This window comes from Anser brachyrhynchus (assembly GCF_964034855.1).
Source record: "Anser brachyrhynchus genome assembly, chromosome: 19".
In the NCBI taxonomy this organism is placed as follows: Eukaryota; Metazoa; Chordata; class Aves; order Anseriformes; family Anatidae; genus Anser; species Anser brachyrhynchus.
The window spans coordinates 3566525-3593068 of NC_137712.1; the positions used below are offsets into that span (position 1 = coordinate 3566525).

At 55.9% G+C, this 26544-nt stretch overlaps 1 protein-coding gene and 1 long non-coding RNA gene across 6 annotated transcripts; one reads left to right on the forward strand and one right to left on the reverse strand.

The window, feature by feature from the left end:
• Positions 1-219: 219 nt before the first annotated feature.
• Positions 220-17658, reverse strand: LOC308180278. Its single transcript, XR_013940859.1, has 2 exons — positions 15202-17658; positions 220-3556 (listed from the first exon to the last, which is right to left on the reverse strand). It is a non-coding gene; the product is annotated as an uncharacterized lncRNA (long non-coding RNA).
• On the forward strand, positions 7743-26201 carry EGFL7 (EGF like domain multiple 7). Of its 5 annotated transcripts, XM_080561569.1 has the most exons (12): positions 7743-7912; positions 10494-10553; positions 12364-12432; positions 13682-13869; positions 17665-17851; positions 19510-19632; positions 19776-19888; positions 20640-20735; positions 21973-22137; positions 22970-23034; positions 23341-23503; positions 25882-26201. In XM_080561569.1, the coding sequence occupies exons 5-12, from the start codon at positions 17772-17774 to the stop codon at positions 25902-25904; spliced, it is 828 nt and encodes a 275-aa protein (XP_080417695.1). In that variant the 5' UTR covers positions 7743-7912; positions 10494-10553; positions 12364-12432; positions 13682-13869; positions 17665-17771; the 3' UTR covers positions 25905-26201. The 5 variants fall into 5 exon arrangements, with proteins under 5 accessions (XP_080417695.1, XP_080417693.1, XP_080417694.1 ...); XM_080561567.1 differs by lacking the exon at positions 13682-13869; XM_080561568.1 differs by lacking the exon at positions 10494-10553.
• The last annotated feature ends 343 nt before the right edge of the window (positions 26202-26544 follow it).

The window sequence follows — 26544 nt, forward strand, 5'->3', positions numbered from 1 at the left end:
CTAAGCAGGAACTGCTGACAGGTCTCGGTGACGCCCTTCACCCAGGATAACTAATAGGGCAGCGAGCGGTGCGCTGCCTGCAGTAGGACCCCGCCGCCCGAGGGACGGTGCGAGCGGCGGCCGGGGCCCTTAGTCAGGAAAAGGCCTTTATGACTATATTTGTGCAGGCAGCCCCGAATGCTCAGACCTTTATTCTTTCAGGCTTTTAAACTAAAGGTCATTTTCTCTTCCCTTCCAGAAAAAAAAAAAAAAAAAAAAAAGGAATAAAATAAAAAAAAAAAAAAGTGAATTCCTCTTGACGCAGATCCCCTTCCCCTCTGGATGGGAGTTCAATTGTTCTTGCAAGCAAACTCCAAATCTGCCCCTTGCATTCACTTCCTGTTTCCTGCCAGAAAGGAAACAGAGATTTCGGACTGTGTGAACTAGTCCTTTATTTAAGGATACAAGAAAATAGCTAAACCCTAATTCAGTGGAGCGCTGTGCACTTTACCATGCTGCATTACAAAACAAAGAAAGAGAAACATACACCCGCCCTTCCCAGCTGAATTGTAAACTGCACAGCGATTTGAGTATAATGGGTATTTATGAAAGTTGTACTAAAACATCGACTGAAGTCCAATGCAAACCCAAACCCTTCGGTCAGGAAGTTTTTAGCTACCAAAAATAATCACCAGGCCTGGCTAATATTTTTAACGATCATGCGTTCTTGGGAATTTCCTCTTCCCTCCGTGGAGATAAGTGATTAAACAAAATAAAGGCAGTGGCCATTTTGATAGGATGGGACGTGTCAGAGAAGAGACATATCAACGGTTCTTTTTTTGTATCTTTTTCCTAAGTCTTGACTTCTGCATTCACTGTCTGGCTTTTAGGCTGAATTCCACTTCTCTATTATGTTGCTGAAATCCAGTGGAGTCAGCAAAAAGACATATATGTTTCCTGGGGAGGACTTTCAAGCCAAGGTATTAGATCCGCTAATAGGGAGACAGCTAGCTATTGCACATTTTATTAATTTTATAAAAAAAGACATCGAGTTCTATAGGGGTGCATGGTATTTGTCTTTATAATTTCTGCAGACCACCGTTGGTTTAAGGCCTGGCCGTTCTTCAGGACTTCTCCGTGGAGACCTCGTCTGGCCTTAGTCCCACACGAATGAGATCAGAACTGGCCTTTAGAGTGCGATTTTCAATACACCAGGTATTTTTAACATAGAAAAATTTAATCAGTTGCAAGGGTTTTGTTCTACAATTAGGTAGCTTCAATATTTCAATTATTCTTGTCTGGAAAGATCGGGGAAAGTTGCTGGGAAAGGCAGCGTTGCTGCGGGCAGGGAGGAGGGCTCGTGGCCCTCAGGACTTTGGTGGAGGACGGAGCAGCCCAGAAGGTGCCTTGCAGGACCTAGCACCGATTTGTGACATGGAAATAGCTTTGCTGTGGTGAGAGGGCAACGTTTCCCCTTTCGGTGACAGCTGAAGCTAGCGATGTGTGAACCGGGGTGAGGGTTTTGGGCATCGGGAGGGTCCTGCCCCTGCACCACCCAAATCCCACGCGACCGATGCCTCTGGTGCAGCACATGGCTCTTTGGTCAGACCTGCAAAGGGACGGCTTTTATTCCTTGTCCTCTACTCTCACGACAAGCCTTTTCCTCCCAGTCATCCCTTGCGATGTTACATGAGGATTTCATAGAAATAAATTGCCTCTGAAGGTATTCCAAACCTATATCGTCAGGTCCCTTGTAGGGAACAGCACAGCACCAAGGGAAGAGCAGGCTCCCGGCTCAGTAAATCATCCTGGAGAGACACAAATTATTTTGCTATTATTATTGCTATTCATATATGCACGTATGTCAGGGCTCTTAAGGAAAGTGGCTTGTTGCAATAGGATGCAGCTCTCACTGGTTCATTCAAACAAACATTTATCTGGATCAGCTCTCAAATGGTCGCGTATCAGCAAGGCTTTGAAGCAAGGGGGACAGCGCCCAGCTTTCCCAGCCCAGCAGGGAGCCGGGACACTCGTGTCCCCGTTCCCCCTGCAGCAGTGCTGTATAGGGACCTGCAGTGAGAGGCCCTTCCAGCCCGGTCCTACCAGCTGAGGAAACCCGTTTTGTCCTCAGACGAACAACAAGACACCAAAAACCACGCAGCGTCGATCTGATCCACCCTGTGTGTCTTTCCATTGCACATGGGTTTCAAAAAGATACGGTCTTACTCAAATATTTTGTGAACGCCTGACACCCACTGCAGCGCAGGGAGGTATCTGCGAGATACAAAGCTGCTCTGGCAGCACTGAAACCTTATCTCACACCAAAGTGAAGATAAGGGAGCCCTTTACCAAGCTGGCTTCGCAAAAGAGAGGCTCTGGGTTTTCTCCCGCCTCTGTCTTCAATGTTGTCACAGCAGCAGCAAGGCACAGCCACGTCCCTGATGGGCTCGAGCACCCTGGGGTCCTGGTGGCGCCCCATACCACGGTGCTACGGGATGTGGCAGATTGTCCCCTGGTGCTTGTTTGATGCCTGTGCGAGGGACACCAACGTGTACAAGAGTTAGCCTCTGCCCCCTGTCTCTCTCACTTTCTTCCTCTCTCTGAACAGCTTTCCTTGAACCCTGAGCAGAGATGCGGGGAGTGAGGGGGAGCCTGAGCACGCAGGGCTCACGCAGAGGAAGGGCTGGCATGCCACACGGACAGGTACATCACTGTGCTTCCAGGAAGGGATTGTTCCTGGGAATCCACACACAGCTCCTTTGGTAGCCAGCACGCAGTCCTTGGCAGCCACGCACCTGGGAGCGTTCCAGGAGCGTCTCGGGGTGGCTCCGGCTCAGGAAGGCACAGATGTCGGCGGCGCGTTACGGTAAGGCCTGGCTGATGCTCTGATGCCAGTCTTAATTCTGCTGGGGATGATTTACGGGCCTTGGCAAGCGGGCGCACACGGGACGGCCCTTTTGGGGAGCCCTTTGCAGGAGAAATCTGCGGCGTGGCATCCTCCCCTTTCAGAAGGTGACCTTGATGACACACGCGGTGGTGCTGAGCTCTCCCTGCGCCTCTGACGCAGCGCAGGAGCATGTGCAGAGCTCCAGGCGTGCTGAAAGCCTTGCCCACAATGGAAACGCTTCCCTGGCCAGGGGCTGTTGCTCACGCAAGGAGCCTCTGCCTTTGCTCGGCCCCATGTTTGTGGTGCACAGGACCTGCCTGTCTTCTGCGCAACAACCTGACCAGCCCCTTGTGCAACGCGGCATTGAATATCTAATTAAAAAATAGGCAGTAATTAGCCTTTGGTGTTAATGAGCAGCTATTAGTACCAAAGAGCCCAGTCTGAGGTGGTCATAGGGGTGTCAGCACGCCTTGAAAATGTCTTTTTCCAAAACCAGAGGCTTCCATGAGCAGCAAGAGCCCTGTGCAAAGAGGAGGTCTGGGCCCAACGCTGACTGCTCCTGGGGAAGAGAGCCAGCCTCTCGGAGCTGGCTTCTGGTCCTGGCAGTGTCCACAGAGGATCCGTCCATCCCTGAAAGATGCAGCGAGGTGCTTCCCAGCTGTTGGATGTCAGGAGCCTTTCTGACTCTCACTGTCAGAGAGAAAATAAGCATTTAGGGTAAGATAAAAAACCTAGAGACATGCAAAGGAGCTGAAACAACAGGGGAAGACCTCAGAAGGGGCAGCTATCCCAAAGCATCTTTTCTTTAACTCTTTTTATGAACATTTAAAAAAAAAAAAGACTAATAATCAAAAAGCTAAGGGAACAAATATTCCCTGAAGAGCTCTGCCAGAAGACCCTTCCCCAGTGCCGTTTCTCCCTGCCCAGCGGGGTGCTCGCTGTGCTCGTGATGGCAGTGACCCAAAAACCACTCCACAAGCACAGACCTATGAGCTGGCCCGGCCTCGTCTGCCCAGTCACCCCAGTCCCATCCCAAACCAGTCATTGAGTGCCCCTGCTCACAGCCTCCCCAGATACTTTGTTGGAGAGGTTTTGCTTTAACAATAATGCTTTTTTAACCAGTAGGGAAATTTCTGTGGGAAAAGTACAATTTATTCGATCGTTCTAACTTCTGGACCCTAAGGCTCAGTTTTTGAACTGCGGGACTTTGATCGTTTCCAGGGACCTTTTCCTGAACTCAGATTTCTCAGAGATGGCACTTTCTAAGATGCGAAACGTGGATAAAATTTCTTTTCATATAAAATTTTCACCAGGAGAAGACAAATGTGTTTTCCAGCAAGGCTGCGGTTGTCTGCCAGCCTCCCGAGGCTCTCTCGCGTGGCAAGAACTGCTAACGAAGAATGCAATCTCTGACCTTGATTAATTACGTCTGCACCGCATGGGTATTCCCATGGCACCCTCGAAACTCCTTGCTCCTGCCCCAGCACACGAGGCACAGCGTAAACTCTGGGCTGGAGTCACTTGTGTCAGCCTCACCCGTGTCTGCACCCTGGGGACCGGCTGCGGGGGCAGATGAGAGGCATTTGGAGGTGCCCCAGGAGATCACGAAGTCTGAGCATGCAAAACCTGGAGGTGGTTTTCATCCCGACCCACACGGTGCCTTGCAAGAAATGTCACCACAAGGGAGGAGCTGGCTGAGGGGGGGCAGCTCAGCCAGGGGATGGTCGAGCAGAGGTCCCCGCTGCTGAAACCTGGCTGCTGGGGGCCTTACCCAGCTCTGGTGGCTCTGAGAACTTGGCCGTGGCATGGGCGGGATGCAGAGCAGTGCTGGAGCCTGGTGCCAGGCCCCCACAGCTCCCATTAACGTCCTTGCAGAGGAGAGAGATCGTGAGGTTGTTCCAGCGTGGGTAGGGCAAATGGGGCTCAGTGCAGGACGAGCAGCCAAAGGCTTTTCTTTTCTTCCTCTGCTCCCTGAAGACGTTCAGGTTTGCAATACCTTTTCCTCTTACACTTTCAGGCTCGAGTGAACATCTGATTCTGCTGAGAAGCAAATTAAATCCCCTGGCAGCTCGCAACATCTGAAATTAGGAGTTAAATTCATGCAGCAGGTTTCATGCAGGAATATAAAAGCAGTTCATGGGTGTTAGTCGAGTAAATAGCATAACATCCATTCGACAGGACTGGCGCTTTCATTATCCACAGTTGAGAAAACAGGCAAAGGATGGTAAAATAGTTTTTCCATGGAGAAGAAGCAGCTGTCACTCAAAGATTTGGAGCGGCTCCCGCCTGTAAACATTTGATGCTGTGCTCCTGAACCCACCCCGGGTCAGAGCCAGCTCTGCGGTGCCCCTGTCCTGCTGCACTAAAACAGCTGGGCTGTCCCAAACCTGCTGTGATGCAAAAAGCTGTGAAGGTGGAGATTTTGCCACCTGATTTTGATTGCTGCTTAGTAATTGATTTTATTAAAGTGTCACGTGTTGCTGCATGACAACATTTTCTCCGACAGTCGCTTGCAGCATCACAGCTACCAGCTGCATGCTGGCCCCAAAAGTGCCCATCAAATAAACCAGGCGGATTTAGTTTCTCAAGAACAGCTGAGACTCAGAGGGAAAAGACACAATGAGGGGCAATGCTCCTGCAATTAAACAGTGGAGGAAAAACGATCACAAAACCAACACGGCCTCAAATTTGAGGGATCAGCGTGGGCAGGGGGTATTCAACTGCAGCCCCATCAGCTGACAGGAGAGCAGCATGCCACGCTAATTGGCTGGTGCTAATGAGGACCCTGAAGTCCCTCCATCCCCCCACTCAATTCACGCCTGACAGGCCCTGAATGCTGCAGGGCTTTTGGAGAAGCACGTGTCCTGGCTTTGTCTGCCTGCATGTCCCGTATCCCGTGCTCGGCCCGTGGTGGGTCCCAGCACCACCTCGCCACCGGGACTACCCAAAATGTCACCGTGCCATGGCTTGGGGCGGCTATCAGGAGCCCGTGTGTGCTGGGGGACACCAGCAGCAGGTCTGGGGACATCGGAGACGTGTGGATAGAGGTGGGCCATGGGCAAATTTCAAATTTAAAACCACCCGTTTGTGTGGCCCCTTCTGACCACTTCCCGCCCCAGCAGCTACTACAGCAGACACTGCGGGCTGGGTAAACAGGAAACATTTTCCACACATCCCATCCCGTTCCTGCAGCTCCGCCACTGAGCCCAGAGCGGTCCTGCGCGTGGCGGTGTGGGCGGCCGATGTCCCAGTGATGCACCGTGACCTGTGCCGGGGCAGAGGACACAGGAAAGATGGCTTGGGGCCAGGCAGCGGTCGCTGCAAGTGTTAGGATTTGGGTCTCAAGTTGTCCCCAGAATTCAGGGGCTTTGGTCTAGAGGAGTGGGGAGGATCGTGATGGTGCCGGGGGCCTTGGGAGGGCTCTGTGGCTTGCGGGGCTGAGAAAGCTGTCAGCCCTGGCCCTCAGTTTTCAGCTTCCCTCAGTTTTCAGTGCTGCCTTTTCTTGCAGGCAGTGCAAGCCATCCTTGCAAGCCCTATAACTTTTCATAGGGAGCTTGAAAACCTGCACCAGAAGAGGCTGAGATAACGCCCTCCCTGCATACACATGCAGTGTTTCGTGCACAGCTGAGCACAAACGGTGGCTAGAACTGCTCCCGTGGAGTCCTTCGGCTGGCAATGCTCGCGGGAAGCAACCCGCGGTGTAAAATCACCTATTGCTGGAAAAAAACGATGGGATGCAGAAAACAGCCCTTGAAAAACCCTCGTGCCAAGGAAAACAAGTGGGGTCTTTCTTTAGCCATGCGTTTATATAAATAAACATGGGAATATTTTGCGAGCCTCAGGGGACTTGCCCAGAGTAGCATTTTGCTGAATCAGGGTGGGAGTCATCCTCGGCTTATTGTAAGCCTGCGCACAAGTGTGCTGTGCTGCCTGGGCCGGGAGGACGCGGTGCAGCAAGGGCCGGGGCCCCGGAGCTGCCCTGTGCCAGCGGGGCAGATGGCACATGGGCTCTAACACAGGTCTAGTGGCCAGCAGCAGATCAAGGTTTTGAATTCTGATTAAAAAACATGCTATTCCTTCTTTAAACCAAGGTCACGTACAAACATGCACTTAAGTGGAAATCGCAGTAAGCTTTGCTCCAGAATGGCTCTCAAAATGTGGGAGCTGCGGCAGGTTTTTCGGCGCTCCTCCCTGCTGCCCGACGCTAAAGAGGCCATCTTCGCTGGGTGATTTCGGTGGGTTTGGTGGCCCGAGTGGCCCTGTGCCTCACTCACCTCCAATGCAGGGACAGTGCTGTGATGAGGGTGACAAGCCAGCCAACAAACTGACTGACCGCTGACGTGTAACCTAAATTTTGGGGCGTCCTAAACACTGGGCTGGCACCCCACATAAATATGGCCCCCTGACAAGAAGATGGCCGTCAGCCCCGCCATGTTTGTCACGGGTTGTGAGGGCAGCCCCACCGCAGTGGGGGTCTCCACCAGCCTCCTCTGAGGGGGGATGCAGGGAGGCTGTGGCTGAGATGTGCACCAAGGGGTGCGAGGCAGGAGGGTGGGGGCGGCAGCCATTTTAGCGCTGCTGTGCGGTGCAGGTGGGAGCCCAGGCGGGCGGGCAGTGCCTCCTCCTCGGCCGCCTGTCCCTCCACATGGCCCTGATGGCGGCCAGCTGTGTCCCCTCCATCTTGGGGACTGGCAGGCACAGGGTGGGGGTGCCGCCCCACAGCCCCTCTCCCCTCTGGGCATGCGGCAGCCGTGTTTGTTCTCCTCACAGCGCCCGTTATCAGCGCACAACACACACAGGAAGTCCTGTCTGGGATTGTCCATCCCCGGCCTGATTTATACAGGAAGAAAAGCATAAAAAGCCACCCTTCCACCTCAGCAGTCACCTCCTGCCTCTGCGCGGCCGGCGGCCGGCCATGCGGGGGGTGCGAGGCGGGCACCCGGGCCCGGGCCCAGGGCGGCCATGCGGGGATGGCGGCTGGCAGCCACAGGGCAGTGCGGCGGCAGGGACGGTCCCGGCACGGCGGGGGACAGCGGGGCGCCGCAGGTACAGTACGAGACATGGCCATCGCCACAGAGGGGACAGACTGGGACAGGATAGGGTGGAGGGGCTGTCCTTGTCAGGCTACGGTGGGGTTTTGCGGTCAAGGATGCAGCACTGACGAAGCACTGCCGAGCAAACAGGTTTGCGAAGCATCCCCCGGCTGCGCTGCTGCCAGCTGCGTGTGTGCCGAGCTGAGGGATGGCTCCGGTGCTGGTTTGCTCAGAGCTGAGCCCAGCCCGTAGCACTATTATTTTAATTCACTCCACTGGTGCTTAGGCTGTTTTCCAGGAACAGAAGAGTCCTGGCTGCTGGACAGAGGGTTTATTTTAGCCCCTGCGCATGCAGAGGAAGGCTGCAACGCTTGTGCACGCAAAGATACATATATAAGACAGCTGGAAATTCCTAGCAAACCGCCTTTCGTTCCATTATTCCTTCTCTTTTTTGCGTCTGTCTGCCTCTCGGAGTGCCTCTGCTGTAACCCCACGTTGTTCATCCTTGCACCCGCACCCTGCTACCTGCGCCCATTCCCCCTGCACAGCTGGCGGCACTGGGACCCCGGGCCATGCTGCTGCTGCTGCTGCTGCGCTGCTGATTTCAGGTGGCAGTGGCAGAGCTCGGCCCCTGGGGACAGGCAGGACACAGGGCTGGATGAAGCTCTGGGCAGGGACTGGCTTTGCTGAGGCTGGTACTGGATAACTGCGAGCCTGGAGCGTGCTGCGGTTTGCATGCCAGGAGCTCAGCAAAGCCTCTGAATTTATAACCGTGGGTGTTACGCATACAAGTTTTTTTCACCTACCTGCAGACCTGTGGGTCCTACCCTCCTGATCTGTGGCATTACACAATGCAGGGAGGATGCTTTCAGTGGCTCCCTGGGGGTATTTGGGGATAAAAAGTGGGCTGTGGGTAGGAGCAGCAGGGCTACCCAGGCATGCGGAGCAGGACCAAGCCAGCGCATAGCTCTTGACAGAAATAATTGGGTATACTTTTTCACAGGGTCTAACATTCACAGAAGAAATAATAAGGTTATGCAAATGATAAAAGCAATGTGAAAGTGGGTTGGCAAGCTTTGGCACTGCCTGGGAGGTGGTTTAAGACAGAAGCCCAGATGCGGCGGTTGGACCCTGAGCCTCCCCTGCACATGCACCTCTCTGGGTATCAGTGGGGTTAGCGGTGCGTACAGAAAACCCCCAGTCTGCCCTGGCAGGCTCTGAATGTTGTTCCCTGTGATCAAGAATTCATTCCGGGGATTGAGTTAGTTCCTCTCTATGCTGCTAAACTATCAGCTCTGTACAACTTTCCCTAGAGGTAAGGAAGAGAAATTGAATCTGGGATGCAGGATTATATGAGCCATTTCCCAGACTCTGCTGCTGCAGATGGGGCTGGCTCTGGGGAGATAGATTTACAAACTGCAACAAATTAGAGTAAACGAACCTGACTCACAGTCACACCAGCAGCAGGAGGACATGCTGAAACACAAGGGAAGATTTAACTTGAGCTTTCAGACCAGACAGAGAAGGAAAAGGAAAGGGTCTTTGCAAACAGAAGAGGGTAATAAAAAATGTTATTTAATTCTCCGTCCCCTCTCCCAAAGCAAACCCTTGGCTTCCTGGTCTGCCTGTAGCTGGGGAGGTGATGGCAGAAAGGAACTCCGCTTAGTGCAGATTTCTGGAACTGGAGACTTTCTCCTGATACTGAAGGATAATTAGAGAAAACAAACAAACAAAACAAACAAACAAGAAAAAACAGTCTTGTGCTAAATGCTCTCGCTGGCATGGCTGTGATTAAGAGACCAGCTGAGCCATGCATGCAACTCACAGCCATTCCCACTGCACTTTCCGTGTGCTCCTTGGGGAGTGATTCACTGGAAAAACGCAGAAGGGAAAGGCAGGGCGGGAACCATTCCCTACTGACTAACACTACTTTTTTTTTGCCAGGGAACTTTCACAGAAAGCAGCAAAATTCAGTTTATTCCTGAGTGAGATGAATCATTTCCCAGTTTTTATACAGCAGCCGTTACTGCCTCCCCTAAACGTATATAAGAACCGTGTGTACTAAAAGAAAATAAACATGGCTGCAAGATGCTGTCCTGTTCACACATTTGTGTTTTTGCACAGCTACAGCTAGGCTGCTGTATGTCCCTGTAGTAGACTCGATTTATAACTTACTGGTCCTGCTTGCGGAGTCCTTACTCAGAGAAAAAAATCGCTTTGTGGGAATCAGATCTGGGTCATAATACGCATAGCACAGGCAACTGGTGGTGAGAGACCCAGTGCTATGGGCCAAGTACTTTTCTTGGTTTGACCTGCTTTGATCCCACTGACATCAATGGACGCCTCTAGATTTCCACTGAGATAACTGGTCTGCAGCTGACGCAATGGAGAACAATATGGAACATAATAGAATAGTGGGAGGTCTTTTTCCTCGCAGAGTTCTGCAGAGCAGGGGCTGCTCCAAAGCCTAAACTTTAGTGTAAAGCTTACAAGCAGCCTTACGAAAAGCCCGAGCAGAAGAATTTGGCCTAAATCAGGAAAAGCCGATTCCCCCTTTTTTTGAATCACCAAAAAATTCCTATTTCTTTCACAAGCACTCCCAGTTCTGTGCCAGACCCCCGTGGAGGCCAGCGAGAGACCATTGTGCACAGCAGGTATGCAGCCAGCCCCGGTTTGTAGCAGCCGAAAAGTTTTGCATCTGTATGTGTGTCACTCTTCTGTCTGCGTCCCCATCCATCCACCTCCAGCTGCCACCTCAGCACCTCTGGCCCCTGTTTTGCGAAGAGTTCCTGTACGTGGGCGCATCCCGGCTGGTGCAAAGGGCTGTAAGCACTCCTCTCTAGGAACGGTTCCTGGTGTGGGACCTTAGTGCTGGTCTCTTATTAGGTCTCCTCTGTTAATCATTCCTTTTTCATGCCGACAGAGCCCCTGCCGCAGACACTCTCCTGCCCCCCCAAGCTCTCCTCCCGCACGGGGAGCCCTTGGTGCCCCACGGGACGGTCGGATCCAGGGGTGGTGGCAGTTTCGCCTTCAAAGCCCACCTGGTGCGCGGTTTGAGTCCTGCTCTGGGCGAGGCTCGGTTTATCTTGTAGTACACGCTGGTGGTAAAACCGGTGGGAGACGAGGAGATTTAACGTTGTTCAATCTGAGAGGGAGGTTGTGCAGAAACATTTCTTTCTTGGCCTGGAGACAAGCGTTAATATTAGATGTCGTGGGAGTACACTTCTGAAGTGCAAGGGAGAAAGCTTCGGAGGAAGCAGGGAAAATGCCAGCCCAGGGAGGACTTCGATTTCACTCAGACTCTCAGTCGTGAGCCAAAATCCCTCACTGCCATTGTCAGAGGCTCATCACACCTATATTAACAGAGCCAGCAGATCTGATCTTCCCCCACGCTGAACTGGCATAACTCCACTGCCTTCAAGGGAACTTTGCCAGGCTGTATCCTGGGGGATTTCCTCCCGGCATAATGAATATTAGCATACAAGACACTGAATCCTCCCTCTGAGCGGAGGATTAAATGCTCTTTTAATGCGCTATATGCAGTTCTTAAGCAGATAACATGGGCACTTGCTTGTGCAAAGATTTGACCAAGTAAATGGAGCTGAAAAGCAAACATTTTGCAATTCAAATAATTGCAGAAATTTAAAATTGCTGCAGTGCACTTTGGGAATTATTGGGGAATGGCTGAAAGGGAGGTAACAAAGACCTTGGAGGTGTTGTGCTTAGCCCTGCAACGTGCCGATGTCCCACGAGGAGCTGAAGGCTGGGTGCCGTGAGGGAACGAGTCCATCCCCTTTCTCGCCATCCCTGGGGACTCGTGCAAAAGTTGCCTGGGGATTGAGGGAGCTTAGTCCTTAAATAAACGTGTGCAAGTGTTGCAGGTGGTAAAACACAGTGTTGGGACACAGCGGGTGGGATCATAAGTGAGCAGAAGGGGATTTTGATACACCCGGGCAGCGTCAGCAGGGATGGGGCACCCCAGAGAGGTGGGGCACCTGCTCTTGGGGCTTCTCGGAAAATCCCAGCCTTGTGCACCAGGGAAACTGCTGAGAGGGGATAGCTCAGTGTTTGGCGAAGCCCTGGCGCTGCCTTAGGCGTGAGGCAGCCCTGCTCTGCTCTGCCCTCGCTCATATCCCTGTCTGCTGTATCCCGAAGGGTGCAAAGGCACCGCGGGTCTGCCCGGCCTTTCCCACCAGGATCGCAGCGGTGTGACCCCACTGCAAGCCTGTGTGAGTGAGGGGACCACCAGGCCCCGCTGGATGCTCCTAAAGCCTCAGGGCCGATGCCAGACGCGGGCGCTCTGTGGCCACGATCCCGTGCTCACCCTACACCCCGCTCCTCAAGGGGCTGTGGGGCGCGTCCGGGAAACCCCCAGACCGGGTCCCTCATGGGCAAAGTCTGGATCCCTGATACCTTCCCGCAGGACACAGGGAGTGTAACCACGGGCTTTTTCTGTCCTGACAGTAAGAAGCCAAGATGGTGCTTAAGGAAAGGATCCCTGCTCGGGACAGATGACAGAGCACCGCGGATAAGGTGAGCGTCTCGGTCGCGAAATTAGATGTTGTGCTTTCAGTATGGTCAGACGCAGAAGCTTTCCACCGGCTTCCAAACATGTTTTGCAATTATTAGACAAGCCGAGTATCAGGCACTGTTCATCTCCCCATAAACCAGAAAAAAAAACAGTAGTGCTCTCTGCATAATAAGATAATTACCGTCCCTTTGAGGCTCCTGGGAAAAGTTGCCTGTGCTTTGCGCTTATGAGATTACGTGAGCTGAAATCATCCCCCAGAGGTTTGCTGGATCCAGGCAGAGTGAGCAAACCCTCCTGTTTCCTGCTCGTGCAACCTAAGACGCCGTGTAACGCGGCGCTGCGCTTCCACCGGCGTCGGGAAGCCTTCGCCTGGCTGCCGGAGGGATCCCGTCCCCGGCACTCTCCGTCCTCCCCTCTGGTGACGAAGCTCTTTCTCCACAAGCACGTCCCGGAGCCGATTCCCATCTGCTCTGTTCCCTTCCCCGGGGAGGGCCTGACCAAAGCAGTCTGTGCTCCCGTTACACGGGCCCACCTGAGAGCCCCGCGCCGGTACAACCAGCACGCCCCGGCTTTCCCGGGGGGGCTCAGCGTGACCCAGGGCAGCTCCGAGTCAATCGGCGGATCCACGGGGAAATAGAGGGGACGGGCCAGTGATCCCGGCTGCTCTTTTGGAGCCATTATTGTTTAACTGGTAAACATTTCCTTTAAATGCCTACATGGTTTCCAAAAAAATAAAAATAAAATGAAATAAATTGCAAAGCGTAATGGGAACAAATATTCCCCGGGGGGGTGTATCCTGCCATTCAGCCACACATCAGGCCCCTGCTATCTTTAAGGCTGGCTCTGTGCAGAGGCAGGCGCCTAAGTCATTTGAAAAACAATAAACCTCTGTGCTCTAATTTCCCAAGGAAAAACGTAGACAAAACGAGTGGCGCTTCGGCACAAAGCGAAGCGCAGAATTTTCTTTGATAAATAAGCAGGCTTTTACCACCAAAAACCTGCCGGCAGCTGGGGGACCCGCCTGCCGCATCTGCCCCGGGGCGTCCCAGGAAACCTCCGAGCATCCTTGAGGGCTGGTGGAAAAGCAGCCTCCCTGCCCTGGCAGTCCATTGCCTGCTCCTGCAGGACTTTGCCGGTGTAGGGAGTTTTGCGATGAGTCCAGGGGGGACTAAAGGGGCACGGCGGGACCCTGCGGCCCAGCCTTGGGTGGCGGGGGGAAGGCGACGCAGAGCCACGTGCGGTCTCTTTTAGTGCCAGAGAAATGAATTTGCGCTGGTGACGGACGATTTCGGGAAGCCCGTAAGGGGACGGGGGCTACGCTGGGGTCTCCCTCGCTTGCCGTTAACCCGCTGCCCACCCAGGAGAGCTCTCTGCGGGGAGGGGGCCGGGGACCTCGCGCCCCCCCTAAATGCTCCGGGGGCTGTACGGACGCTCCGCAGGTAAGCCCGGACACCAGCACCGGAGCAGCACGGCCCCCCGCTCAGATCCAGCGACAGCCCCGGGGACACCCCAGCAGCACGCCCCCCTCCCCCCAGCAGGGCCAGACCCCCCCCCCCGACCCCCCCCCGGGACCCACCGCATCCCTGCCACTTGTCACCGCGTGTCCCCCCCCCCTCCCGGGGCCGGGCTCTGCCGGGTCCCCGCGCATCCCCCCGGCGCATTTCGGGGGGCAGCTGGCGGCCGGCGGGGGGGGGGGGGTCCGGAGGAGTTGGGGTGGGGGGGGGGGCATCAGGGCGGGGGCAGGCGGCTCCCCCCCCCCTCCGTGTCCCGGCGCTTCCCCCCCCCCTCCCCGGCTCCGGGAGGCTCCGTTTTTCCTCCTCATTGGGTCGGGGCGGAGGGACCGGCTGGGGCTCGGGGGGGGGGGGGAAGGAAACGCCGGGGGGGGGCCGCGGCGAGGCGGCGACTCCGCGGCTCCGCCACCGCCACCGGTGAGTCCCGGCGGCTGCGGAGCCCCCCGGGGGGCCCGGCACGGCGGGGGGCGGGGGGGGGGGGCGCATCTTCGGGGGGCGAAGGGGAAGGCGGGGGGGGGGGCAGGGGGTAAAAGGGGGGTAAAAGGAGGGGGGAGAGGGCTCGGGCAGCGCGGGGGCGTTGGCGGAGAGGGGCTGGGGGGGCTGGGGCAGGGGGCGGAGAGGGGTGGGCAGGGGGCGTCCTGCCCCGGGGGGAGCGGGGCTGCGGGACGGGGGTGGCATCGCTGAGTCCCTCTGTGCCGTGCCCGCACCCTGGGGTGGTGCTGGCACCCTGCGGTGGGTGTCCGCATCCCGGGTGCCCCCCCGGTCCCCGCAGCGTGTCCCCCCCCCCCCCCCGGTACCCACGTCCAGGGGCTCAGCTCCGGGGTGCTGAGCAGCATCCATCCCCCTGCCCCTGCTCCACGCCGCTGGTGTCCCAGCCCGTGCGGGCAGCGGCTGGAAGGGGTCGGAGGGGGAAAGCTGCGTCCCTGCTGCTGCTGCTGGTGCTGGTGCTGGTGCTGACCCCCCCCAGGGGGTCTGGGCACCGACCTGCGGGGCTGAGAGCGGCGGCGGGCTCACCTCCAGAACCAGGCCACGCTGTTGGCAGAAATGCAGCTGGGGGGGGGGGGGGTGGCTGGGGGGGCATCGCGTCCTCCCGAGGGGCTGCGTCCTCCCGAGGGGCTGCATCCTCCCGAGGGGCTGCATCCTCCCGAGGGGCTGCATCCTCCGGCATCGCTTCGGAGGCAGCCCCCAGTTCGTGCTGCTGGCATCACCCGCAGCTTTAGCCTGGGGTTCGCGGGCCGAGCTGGGCGAAGCGCTGCTCACCTGCCTTGGGGGATGGATTTTCCTGCCGCCCACCTGCCTCCGGGGTTGTATTTTCCCGCTGCTCACCTGCCTCTGGGGTTGTGTTTTCCCTTCGGTTGCTGCTGTGGGTCGGAGAGCAGGCTTGGAAGCGTAATGGGGATGTTTCCGGCTGGCGGGAGAAGGACCCACCAGAGCACAGGGCTGACCGAGGAGCCTTTGCTGCCCCCTAAACCAGCAGAAGCTCAGATGCACCTACGTAGTTTCACTTGCCAAGCCGTTGGGCTTCATCTCATCGTTCAAGAAATGAGAAAGACACTGAAAAAAGGCTTTTTTTTTCTTTTTCAAGCCTGAAAAGATTTTCCTTAAACTACGTACTTTAAAAATGGAATACTAGGATAGATAGTGGCAACAGGTTGGAGGATCTTCTGCAGCTTTGAGGAGGCCGATTTTCACAATTTTCATAAACTCGTAAAAGAGACAAGTATAGACTATAATATCTTCCGCTTTCAAAACTTCATCTGATCCTAAGCAACCATAATTTTGTGACCCCGGGGGAATACTCAGACCGCTTGAGGTAGGGCAGTGCTGCTCCAGTTCAAAGAGAAAAACAAACCGTCTGTATTTTCGGCTTGTGCCCTGCATTTCTTCCCTTCCCCACAGGGAAAGCTCCCGTGGTGGTTGCAGGAATTCTGTGGGAGGACTGCGACGGTTGGCAGGGTTTGACTTGGAGGCTTCTGGAGCAGCACCGCTAGCCCAGGATCTGTGCCTGTAGGGAAAATATGCGTCCCAGTACAGCTCTGGGGAAAACCCCTGTCTGAGCAGCAGGGATTTAGTCCGTCTTTGTACACCAGTGTCCCTGGGACGTCTCCAGAAGGGATGGGGAGAAAAAATATTCTTTCGCTGTTTTTTAAAAACTTTCCCACAGGTCTTTCCTGATGGTGGAGGTACGATTTATTAATCATTAGAGCATGAAATGTACTGTTAAGTTTGGAGGAAAGGTAGGAGAACGGAGGGCTGCAGGCTGCGTATCACCAAAATCCTCCTTACCTCCTCAAAGCCAGCCTCGTACCTTGGTTAAGACGGGCCCAGAAGTGTGCAGCTCCCCGCTGGGTGCTGGACCCAGGGGATACCTGGGCAGCCAGAGGAGCGGGGTGGCGACGTTGCCACCCCTTGCTGTGCTTCTGGAGCCAGGCCCTCAGCTTCTGCACCGGGTTCAGCGGTGGAGCGAGGTGCTGGCTGCGTTTTGCAGCGATTCAGTCAATTCACTGCGACGTGCAGCTTCCGTTGCGCAGCCAGGCCGAGTGATGAGTCCTGGTGCTGCTCAGCCAGCCTTTGCCTTGCGATATTGCACGGAAGCAGGCACGAGATGCTTGCCTCTAAGGGGCAGGAAGGCACAAACCCCTGCACGGCAAGGGATCGCCTGCGTCGGGTACTCCGCTGCGGTCAGACCAGCCATGGGCTCGGGGCTGGTGCCAGGGGATCTCAGAAGCAGCGGGAAGCTCCAGCACGTTTGCTAGGCGTTGAGCAGATGCAAGGCACGCCAGTTTGTCTCCAGATGCAGGCCAGGTGGAAGCCTCCATCTCTCCGTGCCTCAGTTTCTTCACCTGCACGAAGAGATGCTGCTGCCTGTCTTGGAGGAGGACTTGGAGAGTTACAGGTCTATCGATTTGGGATGATCATCCCCAAAAACCTGGCGTTAGGAATTGTCCATAGAAGTTTGGGGATGAACCTGCAACTCTCCAGTCCGTTCTCATCCCACATCACCTGGGGATTTTAAAACTTTTGGGTAGCTCTGCAGTTTCAGAAGGATGCTCCCTGCTGTGTTGTATCCCGGTAAAGCAACTCCTTTTTCAAGGTTTAATCAGAAAGAATGATTCTTTCTTTAATTGTCGTATGTTTAAGGCGGGTTTCTTTGTTTCTTCCTCCTTTAACTGCTGCCATCCGGAGGCCAACTGTTTTGTATAAATTAGACACTGTGTAAATTAGATATTGTTATTGACCTTCTTCAGCCCTGTTTCATATTTGTCCTCTGCTAGAAAATCAAAGCCTCTATTTCCAACTTGGTTAGTACTGACTCTGCAGACGGGACATATGGCCCTTAAAGCACTTTTCTCTGGCAAGAGCTTGTATTTTAAAGAGAGGAAGATCAGATTTCAGTATGTTATGTGGTGGGAAAAATGCAGCTTTACAATGCTGTATGGATTAAGAAATTACAAGCCATTGTTTTGGCCTTGCTGCCTGGAATTGGCTGCATGTTTTGAACGATGCAGGTTTTTTCTGTGCAGCCCAACGAGGGCAGTACCGCCACCCCATCCCACCCTGTGTGGATGCCTCACAGGGAAATTTCTGTTCCCTTAGAGCTGACCTGGCTGTCAGTCTCATGCCGTGCCCTGCTTCCACCCCCTGTCCCCATCGGATGTTATCGGATGTCGTCGGCTGGGTACGGGCACCACGTGTTCACACCTTTTTTTTGCTCTGTTCCAGGGTTCCCCGCTGAAGCGTGAGACATGCAGTAGGAGCCAGCGCTTCCCACCGAGGTGTGACCCTGGTCCTTGCTGCACAGCCCAGCGCGCAGCGGGAGGGGACAGGACATGCCCCGAATCGGCTGCCTCCTCTCGGGACTCGCCTTCATCCTCAGCACGACCAGCACGGAGGCTTTTGCCCGGGCAGGGTAAGCTCCTTTTTGTCTGCATCTCCCAGATGTGTCACAAGCACATGCTGAGCTGTCAAGGCACTGCTCGTCCTCACCCGGTTGTGGGCACATAGCTGGGCTGGCAAGGAGCTGGGAAAAGGCTCCGCAGGGCCCTCCTGGGGCAGCCACATCTCGGCAGGCCCTCGCTGGGGTCTGTTTGCTGGGCCACTGAAGCGAAAAACTCCTCTAGAGAAAATGCCCTGGCTCTGTTCAGCCCATGCAGGGGACACAAAGGCACTCTGGGCTTTTTGTCCGGGAGAGTCAAAAGCTAAACAGGCCCTGAGCTGTTCAGGAATTATTATTGTCCCTTTCAAGCACATCCTTGCACAAAAATACTCGTGCTGTCTTGCTGTCGTGCCAGTCAGGCCTTGCAAACGAGCCGTCAAAGCAGGCTGCCATCTCGCAGCTCCGAGAGGCTGCAGCGTGCAGGGGATGCAGGTATTAAAAGCCCCAGGGACTGCTGCAGCAGTTGTGGCCCATGGGAGCAGCAGCCCCAGCAATTCCCCTTCCCTTTCCTGGAACTGGGGCTGACACAGGCCCTGCATCCATCCCAGCACGACCTGAATAGCCACATCTCAGCTCCCTGCTGGGCCAAAGGGTGCCTAGCGCTCAGCGCCCCAGTTCCTTCCCTTGCCAAAAGGAGCTCGAGCTCAGCCCCTGCCCCGCAGATTCGGCTCACATTTTCTACAAAGTTTGTTTTTACATTGAAATACCCTCCTCTAGCATTAAACCTTTCACATTCTGGTCGTGACCATACCCGCAGGCTGAATTCCTCTCTCACACGCACACACTGCAGCTATAGCTTTATTATAAAATCTGCAAAGCAAACAATTGCCATTTAAAAACCCTGTCTTCTGTAACATTAACCAGTGAGGCTGAGAGGAGTTTTCTGGAGTTAATGGAAGCCATCTGATGTCCGTTGTTAATTCCCAGACTTTTTTATTCTAATTTTCTAATCGAGCTGGGAGGCTGAGACAAGCAAGCAAGCTCCTCAGTGGGACTGAGCTGCTTGGGCTGGAAACTGTTGAAGAAAAAGAATCTTTAACTGATACCGCTTTGGCTGTTAACCTTGGGAAAGTTTTTGACTGGGTCTCAGTTATCTTAGAAGGAACAGAGGGCAGCTTTCTTCTGTCCTCCACCTTTTTGCTTTGAGCCTGACCCTTTCTGTGAAGTCATTAATTTTTTGGTGACCACAGAGGCATCAGGTTCAGGAACAAAAAAGTCTCGGAGAGGAAAAAATACACCTAAAATTGAATGGTTTTAGGGGAAAGGAGGTAGTGAATGAAAGGAGAACAGCCCTGAGTGAATCCCCCCTGCTAAATCTAGGCCCCACCTGTCCAGGACAGAGGAACTGTGCAGGGGTGAGTGGACGAGGGGGCGTCAGTGCCTTCGTGCTGGGCTGGGAAGGAGGAGACCGTGCAGCCCGCAGCGCTGCCAGCTTTGTCTCCCTGCCCCGAAACAGCTCAGAGTCACCTCCCGGGTCACTTGGGCACTGAGCCACTGCCGTATAAATAGCCCTGTGTAATTTGGGGTTGTCAGGCTGTGTCCCCAGCTGGTGTAAAGCCCCTTTGGCGTGTCGGGAGAAGCGTCGGGCTCGTGTCCCAGCTGGGGCCTGACCCGCGCCCCTCTCTGCTCAGCCGCAGGGCCTGCGCCGCCGAGCCGCGGAGCCGGACGGCCGCCTACACCGAGTCCCACGTGCAGCCCGTGTACCAGCCCTACCTCACCACCTGCCAGGGCCACCGCCTATGCAGCACCTACAGGTGAGGGAGCTGCCTGCTTTCGTGAGCAGGAGCTGGAGCCGTCGCAGCAAAGCAGCACCCGGAGTGGTGTGGGAGCGGGGTGGAGGGCTTGGGATGGTCCCTGATGGTCAGTCCCGTGGCTCAGCCCCGTCTCTGCGTTGCAGGACCATCTACAAGGTTGCCTACCGGCAGGTGTACAGGCAGGTGCCCCAGCACGTGGCCTCGTGCTGTCCCGGCTGGAGCAGAGCCAGCAGCCACGCGCTCAGCTGCAACACAGGTAAGGAGGCCGTTGTGCCACCCCGGGGCCAGCGCTCGACTTCCCTGTCCCCAACCCCCTGTGCCCAGGTAGCTCAGGTCCCTGGATGAGGCCCCAGCAGCCAGCTCTCTCGTCTACTGACACCAGTCCAATTCCCCCTGTAGGAAAGCATTTACATTTTTAGCCTCCAATAGCACAACTAAATGTGGCTCGATTTCTGATTAATTTCTATCCTTTCTCTGCTGCCTCACAGGCCTTTTTCCTTTGGGATTGTTTATTAACTTTATGGTCACCAGAGGATAAATAAAATGAGTAAGTCCTTTCCATATAAATCAGCAGTAATGGAAGAGAAATGCTTTCAGGAGGAAATTGTGATGTGCAGCACAAAACAAACGCAAAACACATCAGCAGCTAATCTGCCCCCAGCAGAGCTTGGAGCTCAGCACCAGCCACGTCCCAGGCGTGATGCTGCCTGAGCTGCTGGGGCTGCAGTGTGGCCCTTCTGCCCTGGCCCTGTGCTGGCTGCAGGCACCTTGGCCTCTTTCCAGGCTGCAAATCCAAGCTCTGTTCGTCACACTCCAGCTGTGTCCCACACACCCTGGTGCTGCCAGCACTGGGCAGCGCAGCCCCCCGGGATGGACTGGTGCAAGGGCTTGCTGCTCTGTGCACGTGCGTGGTGCGTGCACACACACCCGTGGTGGCCGGGGAGGGGGCTCGGGACCCCCCCCCCCCCAGCCCTGCCAAGTGACGCTGTGTCTGATTGCTCTTGCAGCTCTCTGCCAGGTGCCGTGCCAGAACGGCGGCCGCTGCGCCTTCCCCGGCCGATGTGCCTGCCCGCCCGGCTGGACGGGGCTCTCCTGCCAGACAGGTACCGCTGCGCCCCGCTGCCCTCCTGGCCCATCGGTAGGGGACAGGGACCAGCACTGTGGCTCCTCACCAAGCCTGGTGCTTCCCAGAGCCCGGAGGGGAACCTGTGTGTGACCTCTCCGCACACACACCTACGCATCCTGCTCCAGGGCACCGATGCCTGCTGCTCCAGCCGGGAAAGCAGGGAAGCTCAGAGCTCCCTGTGGCTGTGCTGGTGCTGCCAGACGTAGAGCACAGCCCTGGTACCCACATTTGCTCTTTGCTGCTGCTCCACACTGGGTCAGCACGAGCAGAGGCTGTGCTTTGCTGCGACTGCAGCCAGCAAAGGGCCTTGTGCAGAGCAGCCGTCACGCTCACGGGGTCAGCCCGAGACTCTATTTGCAGTGACCCATCTCCCAGCCTTTGTAAACTCGTGCTGTAAACTAAGACACCCATTTACTGCCCAGACTAAATCTGTAAAACCAAAAATATCCGGCAGTGGAGGGGAAGGGTTCCTCTCCTGCGTGAGAGCAGCTCCTTGCTGGAGCTCGGGGAAATCTGGCAGAGCCGAGGCAGCAGTGTTCGACAGACCTTAGCACACCAGCATGGTGCAAACCACGTCTGCCATGTCTCCTGGCTTTCCACCCTCCTGTAACGCAGAGGAGGAACGTGTGGCATTGACCCACGCTGGGCAGGGCAGGGCTGAGCGCATCGCTGACAGCTCTGGCTCCAGCGCGGGGGGAAAGGATTTTCCCACTGCCTAGAAGAGATTCGCCCGGGCGTGGGAAGCAGCTCTGCTCATTTTGCTTTGTGGGAACAGCTTTAATAACTCCCCCGTGTGAGGAGAGGTTACTGGGTTTTATACACACTTGAAAGGCTGATAGCTCCTCGCCACGGCTGGCTGGAACCAAAACCCCGGCCGTAAATCCAGGATGAGAGCCAAGCACTGCGAGAGGCAGCGCGGGGCCGCCTGCGCCCGGCTGCTCGGGGATAGTGACCACCCCAGCCAGAATTTGGACATTTCTGAGCTTATCTTTTGCTTCTGACTCTCATATATGGGGAGACCAGAGCTGTGCCCAGCACAAATGCCAGCCCGGTCTGGGTGTCCTGGGCCCTGCCTGCGGTCCCATCACATCAGCATGGCTCTGGCAGGGGAGCAGCAGCACCCCTGCTCGTGTGGCACCGCCGTCCGCGCCCCTCGTCCCTCGTGAGCATCTCCCCCCATTCCCGTCCCCACGGAGCCATCCCTGTCCTTCCAGATGTGGACGAGTGTGCCGGCCGGAGCCACGGGTGCAGTCAGCTCTGCGTCAACACGGCCGGGAGCTTCCACTGTGCCTGCCGGGATGGCTTCAGCCTCGCTGCTGACGACAAGGCGTGCCAGCCCACAGGGCTGGGCCCCGGGCCAGGGACCTTCAGCCAAGCAGGTAACCTTCTGCTGAGGCAGCACAGCCCCAGCTGCTCGGGGCCTTTGGTGCAAGCTGGGATTACCCCTCAGCATCACAAGGTGGCTGGAGCAGGACTGGCAAGAGACAGGAGAGGGGACAGCAGCCAGCACCCATCAGCTTTATTCCCAGTCACCCAGGAGACCCAAACAACCGCCCTTGTGCACGAGTTCGGCCCCTGCAAGGGTGACAGAGCCCGCTGTGGCATGCGGTGGCCGGGGCTGTGGCTGTGCTCTCCGTCATCGTCGTCGTTCTTCTCGCAGGGCATGTCTGGAGCCACGAGGAGCATCGGGCGCTGCTGGTGACGGCCCATTATTACTTTTGGTACGCGCTGTGACACTTCAAACTCGTACCGTGAGTAATAATGCGCTGTGGCCAGCACTGGCATCGTGAGGGCAAGACCTGGGAGAGCAGGGCAGCCCCCGGCATGTGCCCCGCCACCTGCCTGCCTTTGTCCCACGTCCAGGGTCCTCGGCAGGGACAATCCTTTGAGCTCAGCACGGGACAGGGCAGAGCTGGGTGCTAACTAACCTCCTGACAACACGGACGTTTTGTCCTTTAAGCATCGAAGCCTGAAACGCTCCCCCACTTTGTTCTAGGTACTCCAGCGGCCAGGAGAGGCGTGCTCTCAGTAGCGCCAGGTCCAGGTGCCTGCGCTCAGAGCAGGCGTTGGATCTCATTCCTGAGCCCTGGTGTTCCCTAGGAGGGGAGCAGCAAGCAGCAGTGCTTGGCCTGAGCCCAGCACATCCCACTTCACCTCGGATGAATTTAGGGTTTTTACTAACCGACCTTTTCTTGGTCGTATTTTTTTCAGGTCCCTCCAATGAAATGAAGGAAGAGATGAAAGACCTGAAGAACAGAGTGGAAGCGCTGGAAGAGGTGGGTGTTCGCTGCACCCCTCTGCCCCTTCCTTCCCTGCCCAGCCGTGGCCCACGGCCGTGCACAGCCGGCTCCAACCCCGGGCTGTGTGCAGCCAGGCTTTCCCTCCACCCCTGCTCTATTTTTAACGCCACGCCGGCCTCACGCAGGCAGGGATCGGGCAAGGATCCCAGCTGTGCTCCACACTGCCGCAGAGCCTCGCAGCGGCTCTTGCAGCATGGTGTCCCTTTGAACACAACCAAACGCCCCGCCAACACCGCTCCTGGCTGGGGAGGACATGCTGACGGCTCCCCTTCTTCCCCGCAGAAACTCCAGCTGGTGCTGGCCCCCTTCCACAACCTCGCGACGTCTGAGCCCGAGGACATCGGCGCGGACCCCATCAGCCGGCTGTCCCACTCCCTGCAGCAACTGGACAGAATCGACTCGCTGAGTGAGCAGATCTCCTTCCTCGAGGAGCGGCTGGAGACATGTAAGTGCCCGGAGGAAGGGGGGGGGGATCGAAGTGTTGCACTCCACCCCTCCACATTTCTCCCCAAGCAGTCAAGCGCCACTAAGCCGGCCTCAGACCTCAGACCGCGGCTCTGCTCCGCCAGCGGCCTGGGGCTGTTTGTGCCCTGGTGCAGGGAGGAGGCGCGGAGGTTGGCCACAGATGCAAGCCAGCCAGACCAGTAACACACACGCCACTATTAATCTGTATCTCCCCTCAAACTCAGCAGCCTGTAATTAATAAAAGATGAACACAAACAGCCCATTTTTCAAAAGATGAAAATCAAAAGATGAACACAAACGGCTCTGAGGCAGAAGCAGAAGGAGCCCACCATGAGCGGTGGCTCACATCTCAGTCAGCACCTTCACCAGCCCTGTTCCCTTCCTGTAGCACTGTGACTTAGTCCAGGATGAAATGAAAAGAATCCCAAACTCGTAGGAAATCAATAGTCCAAAAAGTCAATCAGGAAAGTTTAGGGAGCGTGCTGAAGCTGGCAGATTTATGAACCTGGGAAGTTTTAGGCATGTTTCTTTTTGAAGTCTATAGCACAGTCCTGTGCCATGCAGCACACCAGGGGAGGTGTCTTAGGAGCAAACTGAGCAGATTGGAGCAAGGGATGCTGGTGAGAGCTGCCGGTGTGACCGAATGTGGTGTGTCCTGCCTGGCATGCTCCCCTGCAGCACGGCGGAGCAGGGCAGTGCTGGAAGGGTGCCCTTGGGCCCATGACGATTGCCCAGAGCTCTCTCTGGAGCACTGCGGTTTGACTCGTAGTAGAGCACAAACCGTGTAAACACTTTATTTTGATCTGCAGCTTGTAGGCGATTTGCAGCTAATTTTCCCATGAAAAAATCCAGTCCAACGTTCACAGAACCCAGCCATGGTTTGGCTGGCTCAGGAGCTGGTGCGCAGCAGCAGCCTGCTGCTAACTGCAGAGGGGTTACATGGAGAGACAAAGGGGCAGCGAGGTTTCAGGGCATATCCAGTCCCAGCTCGCTGCTTGTGGTAATGGTTTAGATATAACAGACTGCAAAGAGCATTCTTGAAGCTTCAAAATGACCCTTTTAAAAAAAAAATCTCAGAAAGGGGTAATTATCAGAACCACCAAGTGTCACACAGCAGACCGAGTTTCCTGGCATTGTCCTGTACATATTCTTAGTGACAGCACCGAGGAATGTGAGTAACATCACAAGGTAACGTGGATTTCTTCCAAGGGATTACTCCAGAGCCCTGAAATTAGCTTCTGCCAAGCCTGTTCCAGCAAGCAAAGCGTGCTTTTGACCCTCCCATGTTCGTGGAAGTCCCCGGAGGACACAAGACCGTTCTTTCTCTCCAGTGAGCGGTGGGGTTTGCAGGGCATCCCATGGAGAGTTACGTAGCCATCCATTTTCTGTGCCTTGTGAAGTGTAACGCAAAGGTATAGCTGCACCCCTCAATTCTCCGCCCGGTGGGGCTGTGTGTAAGGCCTAAACAACATTTCCTCTTCCTTAAACCACCGGCGAGGGCACGAGGTTGGATCTCAAGCCATAACCACTTGAGCCCCCTCCAAGCCTGCATTACCCGGGTTAGCACAGACCGTGCCAGTGCTCGGCGGGCCGCTGACAGCCAGCTGGCAGACAGGCTCATCACTGTGCTGGCTGCTCTGCGGCCACGGCTCCGTCCCCAGCCCACAAAACCTCCCTGGGCTCCTGCTCGGGCCAGCCGAAGCGCTGGGGGCTTCAGCGACCGGTAGGGGCTGCTTCCAATTACTGTCACCCAGAGCCACGGGCTGCGGTCGGGACAGGCTGGTCCCAGGCAGCGTTATTGTCACTGCTGTCCCCACCTCGGGACGCTTTGTGCAGGACTCCCCAGGCCCAGGCAGGGCTGGCGAGGGCTGCAGCATGCCAGGGAGGTGAGCGCCACGCTCCCAAAGGCAGCAGGAGGGAGCCAGGAGGGCGTTGTTTGGCAAAGGGAAACCGGCAAATACGGGTGACGTTTATAAAGGTCCAGGTCAGCCCTGTCGTTCTGGGGAGAGAGACAGCGAGAGGATTTAGCACCTTCTGCAAGACGGGGATTGGTTATGGCCAGCACAGGAAACCCTGCGCTTCTGTGCCCATCACGAATTTGGTTGGAGGTGCCTGGGGCAGGGTTTGCCGGCTCGTGCTGTAAGGCCAGCTCTTGGTGGGTGCAGCCTGCCGTAACAGCTTATAGTTGTGTGATACGAGCCCCCAGGGAGTCAGGCAGTACCCCCCAGCCCACGCACACATCTCCAGCCAAGCAGTAGGACAAGAGAATTGCATTAGCTACGAGCCAGTCGCTGTCACCACACCAAACCCCAGCTAACAACACCGCTGGATTGATTTATTTATTTTCAATCTTCCCAGGTTCCTGCAAAAACGAACTCTAGTGGAGCGCCTGAGGAACTGGAAGAAGCGGAGTGCATCCGTAGCGTTTATCTCGCTCTCCAGCCACAGGCTGGGGCTGAAGCCACATCATCCACAGGAAGACACAGGGTAGCGGGAGAAGGCTGGTTTCCCATCAGCATCTCCGGCGTTTTCTCTTCCAAGTCACCTTACCAAAGGTCACGCCGTTACTTCCAAACTGGACTCCTAAACCTCGAGCATCCCACCCCACTCCTGCCGGAGGGGCAGACAATAAATACCGTGCCTCACGCCGTTAGCGGTGCCTGAGTGGCTCTACGTGAGGCCGTGTGGTGCTTGGTGGTGTTTGGCTTTTATTTGGTGTCACCCAGAGACATCACCCACAGAGCCTGGGGCACTGGGGGGGTTGTGCTGCGTGCCCAGCACTAATTCCCAGCAGAGCACAGCCCTGACCCGGGCAGGACAGTTGTCCCCACGTCCCACCTGAGTATTCTTGGACTTTCTCCCGAAGAAGGTGCAGACAAGGCAGGTGCTTTTTCGAGCATTTGGAGGGCTGTGGATTTGTGGCAGGGGGCAGCCCCAAGCCAGGCAGTGCCGCAGGGAGGGACGGGTGCAATTGGTCCCTGCAAAGGTACTGCACGGGGCAGGTACGGGGACGGGTGTCCC